At 50.2% G+C, this 5600-nt stretch overlaps 1 protein-coding gene across 1 annotated transcript in view; it reads left to right on the top strand.

Annotated features, from left to right (window-relative positions):
* Positions 1 to 4888: 4888 nt before the first annotated feature.
* LOC126984360 (uncharacterized) overlaps positions 4889 to 5600 on the top strand; it is a gene marked incomplete at its 5' end in the record, with an annotated part of 2803 nt that continues 2091 nt past the window's right edge. Inside the window, one exon of the mRNA XM_050837971.1 lies at positions 4889 to 4921. Within this exon, the coding sequence (XP_050693928.1) occupies positions 4889 to 4921 (33 nt within the window). The remainder of the gene's footprint in view (positions 4922 to 5600) is intronic.

Here is a 5600-nt window from a genome sequence, read left to right as displayed (position 1 = left end):
TTGATGCAGCCCACAGAAGAAACGAACAAGAGAAGAACAGAGCATATGAAGAAAGAATACAGAATGTGGACCAGGGCTCCTTCACCCCGGTAGTATTCACGACGGCAGGAGGGATGGGACCAAGGGCGCAGAGCTTCTACGCAAGACTCGCCGAAACACTGGAGGATAAGAAACAACAGCCAAGAAGTAGTGTGGTCGCCTGGATGAGATGCAGGCTGTCCTTCTCCCTCCTGAGGTCAGCCTTGGTCTGCCTGAGAGGAACCAGGTCACCTGCACCCAAAACCACCCGCATTGCTGACCTGGACTTTGAGGCGACGGTGGTTGATAGTCGTATCAACCACAAGCTCTGTTAGCTTAAAAATAAAATGTTTAGTAAAGTTTGTAATATTAAATAAAGATGGTTGTCGGCCACAGTCATTGGCGGGGTGGGGCCAATGATATTGATGTTGTGCAGTCCTGTTTCCATATTGATGTTGTTGAACGCATTAGCAGCGTCCACCATCAGCACCGCCTCGCATTCTGGGTCTTCGAACATTTTCCTGACGGCGTGAATGGCAGCTTCACACCCAGCCTGCTGACCCGCACACACTTGGAGGTTTCCCACCGCCTTCCTCACGTCGTCCTTCACCACCTCCATGACAGCCTTGCCTATGATCCTCCTGAGCACCTCCCCCATCCCGATGGGGCGACAGCCTGTTTTTTTATCCAGCGGGATGAGCCGGCAGGCCATCAAAGGCTCGAGGTGTTGGCAATTCTCTGACGCCAATTTTCTTGCTAGGGCGGCTATTGCGTCGCGAAGATCCACAGCTGGATTACCAAAGATGTTCTTACTGAGGAGGTGTTTCCACCCCTTGGCATCCAAGCCTGATGGTCCAGCCGCTCCCTGCGTGTGAAGGGCGTGCTTCCAGATTATGTCACCGCTGATATGGTCGAAGACAACTCGATGCGGTGGGGTGTAGTCCCCAAGGAACTTCATTTCTGGGTGTGCAGGTCTAGCATCTGGATGCTTGTCCTTAAGGATCTGGCGTGTCTCTTCCGTCATGGGAAGGACTCCCGCTGCCACATCTTCTATTGACAGTGATCTAGTTGCCATGGCCACTTTGCCTTGTCTCATCTTGTCAGCAAAGTTTCTAGCCCTGTCGTTACTGTCCTTCTTGCGACTGTTACGTCTGCCTAGTCTCTCCTGCAGTGTTTTAGCCTCGTCAAGTAGCTTCCGGACGTCCCCTTTCCTCCACAGCTCCATTTTTCTTTGTACCGCCTTCACGGCCTCAGATTGTTTCGACTTTTTGTGAGTCCGTTGGCATATGAGGTGCGGTAGTATGGCCAGAATCTTTAAAGCATAGGGGGCGATTTGCGTGGAGTTGTTGTACGCTCTAATGAAGTAGATTTTCTCCTCTATCAAGGTTTTGGTGGCGTTACATCTCGGGGCCTCAAATACGTTATTGGGAGAAAACGTTACCACATGATTGTAAGCGTCTCGCACCCATTCCTCTGTCTCCTCGAGTGTCCACCTCTGCCAGAAGCGGAGCTCGCGCGAGGCGTCCTCACCCTGGTCACCTTGCCCTTGTCTCTCGCCACCTGCACCCCCCTCCACCTGATCATCTCCAGCGCCTTCATTGGCTTGTCCACCCAGCACCACTTGTGGTTGCTCCCCATTTTCCACATCCTGCCGTTGAGGGTTTGGGTTTCGACAATCTCCACCTCTCTTACAGTTCACACAGGGCTGGCCTCGTCTTACGCACGAGCATTGAACACAGTTTTGATTTCGAGACGAACAAATGCAACATTGAGGGGGCTCCATTTCGGTGCCATTATGCATGCTAGTGTATCTTAGTTGCTATTTGTGGTGATGAATAGAGCAATAGTAGTAGACCCCACTTTGACTCTTGTCTCCCCCCATATACCTACACCCAGACATACACTTACATATGCTTACTCTGCCTTTACGGTAATACCAGAATGATTGTTTATTTTTCCACTACCATTGCTCCTCGCCAACACTTTACAATCTTACTAATGCACCTGACCCTACACATTTAAGTTGAGTAGTAGTAGTAGTAGTGATATCATTATCAGCAGTTCGCCGAGTCAGATACTCTGTGTTTTATGGCCCTCAGGCGGGGGTGGGAAGTTACTGGGCAGCGGGCAGGTTAGCAGGGACCCGGGAAGTGAGGGGATGTGCGTGGGTAGCGTTAGGGGGGTGGGGGGGGGTTAGGGGCTGTTTACTGTTTGCCCTCGGTCTTGAAAACTGACCCACCTCCGCCCATCCCGACACGCCTGCCAGAACTCACCACTCCCCAATAAATCACTGACATTTAATCTATTTGACATACTGAGAAAATATATTGGATGATGTACATGGAAAAACTATAACTTGCTCTCTCTTCTCTCTCCCTCTCTATCTCCCCTCTCTACTCTCACTCCCCCTTCCCCTCCTCCTCTACCACTCTCTCCCCCTCTTCTCCACTCTCTTTCCCTCCTTTCCCCTCTCTCCCTCTTTCCCTCCCTCTTTCCCTCAGCTTTGCCTTCCAATTTTCCACCTTCCGGCCGTCCGCCACAAAGTCGAGCGTCTCTCACAAGCACCGAGGGGACGTGGGCCTTCTTCCGTAACCACTTGACAGAATATTTATCGTTACACCAGTGTTTTTCACACTGCCGGCCAGCACACGGCCTCTCTCAAAAAGCAGTAATTCGTAATTTACACCTGCATCGTCAATGGCACCAGATTGCACTGTATTTTGTTACGTTCACTGCACGTTCACGCGTACGAAGGTATACATTCCAAGGCGGTATCGGCTATAGGACCTAACTTATGACACAAAACAAAGGAGCTAATCACAGCACGTCCTCTCCCTACGCTACTACTACTAGTAGTAGTAGTAGTAGTAGCAGTAGTAGTAGTAGTAGTAGTAGTAGTAGTAGTAGCAGTAGTAGTAGTAGCAGTAGTAGTAGTAGTAGTAGTAGTAGCAGTAGCAGTAGTAGTAGTAGTAGTAGTAGTAGTAGTAGCAGTAGCAGTAGTAGTAGTAGTAGTAGTAGTAGTAGTAGCAGTAGCAGTGGTAGTAGTAGTAGTGGTAGTGTATGTCGAAAATACCTATACATACCCGACCGACTTATACATAAATAGCCACAGTGGAAAAGTGAAAGTGTTAAAATCATCTGAGGGAACAACACAAGGTGACCCAATTGCCATGGCTATGTACGCCCTGGGCATATCAGTCCTCCAAAATGAAATCGCGTTCGCAGAAACACGGGTGAAACAGTGGCTTATGCGGATGACCTCTCAGGTGCTGGTAAAATCTCAGACTTAAAAGGGTGGTGGGACACACACACACACACACACACACACTTCCGCCCTATTGAACTAGAAAGAAAACAACAAAAAAGAAAGAACAATGCACAGAGAGAGAGAGAGAGAGAGAGAGAGAGAGAGAGAGAGAGAGAGAGAGAGAGAGAGAGAGAGAGAGAGTAGTAGTAGTAGTAGTAGTAGTAGTAGTAGTAGTGGTAGTAGTAGTAGTAGTGGTAGTAATATTAGTGGTAGTAGTAGTAGTAGTGGTAGTAGTAGAGAGGGATATGCTAGCACTTCCCCCAAGACTGGGTGGGATGGGGATCACCAACCCTGAGAAGCTGGCAGATAAGGAGAACCAAAACTCCATCAGCTTTACCAGGTCACTCATCAACAGGATCATCGCTCAGGAGGCAGAGGGCGAGATAGACCAAACAGAAATAAGATATATTAAAAGAAAAATCTCAGAAGAAAGGCAAGAGGCCCAAAAAGACGAGCTGGACCGTCTTACACACCACCGGTCCACAGAAATGGGTAGAAAAATACACACAGCACAGGAGGCAGGCGCCTCTAACTGGCTAACGTCATTACCAATCAGAGCAAAGGGCTTCAGCCTCAACAAACAAGAATTTGTCGACGCCATTGCTCTGAGATATGGCTGGCCGATTGAGGGACTGCCTGATCTCTGTGCATGTGGATCACCAAATGATGTCACCCACACCATGACATGTAAAAAAAGAGGCTTCGTCTGTATTCGACACGATGAAGTGAGGGATCTGACAGCCAGCATGCTCGGGGAGGTATGCCAAGACGTCACTACCGAGCCGGCACTGCTTCCCCTGGACGGCGAACACCTTCGGTACAGGACAGCCAATACCTCACAGGAGGCACGGGTTGATGTAAGTGCCCGGGGATTCTGGGTGCGCGGACAGCGGGCGTTCATAGACATCCGCATATTCGACCCGATGGCTGCCTGTTACCGTGAGCTGCCCTGCAAGCCGCCCACCACAGGAACGAGCAGAAGACATGGGCATACGGTGAAAGAATCCAACATGTGGATCAGGGCAGCTTCACCCCCCTCGTCTTCACCACATTCGGCGGAATGGGTCCCAGAGCCCAATGCTTCTACGCACGCCTCGCGGAACTAATCTCAGAAAAGAAGCATCAGCCAAGGAGCCACGTTGTCGCCTGGATGAGGTGTCGCCTCGCGTTCTCCCTGCTCAGGTCGGCCATCCTATGTCTCAGGGGCACCAGACACTCTTGCCCAAAAGCCACCAACATCTCCAATATGGACTATGAAGCCACAGTGGTGGAGAGTGACATTAGGGTGGGTCGGGAGTGACTTGAGTAGGGAAGGAAAGGGGGATCTGGACGTAATAGATGATAGGTGATTTAGTGCTAGGTAGTATCAGTGATATGGTTGGATGCCACAGTCATTAGCGAACAGAGTTGGGGCTGATGACCTCCAAGCTATGGAGCCCTCCATGATTATGTGTCGGGAAAATAAACATGGGTGGAGGTATCATTAAGTAGTAGTAGTAGTTGTAGTAGTAGTAGTAGTAATGGTAGTAGAAGTAGTAGTAGTAGTAATGGTAGGCGGTGGCCGAACTGGTAGCGTACTGGGCCCACATTCACCGCGTGATGGACGACGCGGGTTCGAATCCCCACGCTACCACTAGGATTTTTCAGTCACCGCCGAGTGGCTTAAAACTACCCACATGCTGTCCTGAAGACCACCCATCAACCCGGACTCTAGAGGAAGCCGTCCAAGCGAATCAAGAACGAGTTCCGGGGGGGCAGCATGAGCCAATGCAAGATGGCGCCACTATAAACACTCGCCTGCGCCAGAACGGGCTGGGCCGACCATCAGGCCCCACCTGGAAGAAACCTTGGGCCGACCATCCCTCGTTTTCGCGGATTTTATATTCACGGTTTCAATGTTCGCGATTTCGTACTTCGCGGACCGTCCTGGCAAGATACAATTAACTAAACAAAAATAAATAGATAAAAAGTGTAACTACTGACCCACAAAGAAGGAAGTGACTGCAGCGGTAGGTTAAACAGTGACCCCTCCCCCTCCCCCCCCCCCCTCTCACACGCACCCTACCATCCTCTAACCCAGTGGTTCCCAACCTTGTTTTCAGGCGACCCCAACCATGCACCTCTAGACATGACCGCGACCCCACTACTATCCATATCAGACCCTATGACATGCCGTTTTTCGCAAATATCTTTATAACGAAGACTCGGATCGGCATGGGGCTTTGGCACAGATTGTTTCACACGCTCCGCTAATTTTTGACGCTAATGTGCAATG

The sequence above is a fragment of the Eriocheir sinensis genome, chromosome 57 (genome assembly GCF_024679095.1).
Source record: "Eriocheir sinensis breed Jianghai 21 chromosome 57, ASM2467909v1, whole genome shotgun sequence".
Lineage (NCBI taxonomy): Eukaryota > Metazoa > Arthropoda > Malacostraca > Decapoda > Varunidae > Eriocheir > Eriocheir sinensis.
The sequence above is the reverse complement of the archived record's forward strand: the minus strand, read 5'-3'. Positions and strand labels throughout refer to the sequence as shown.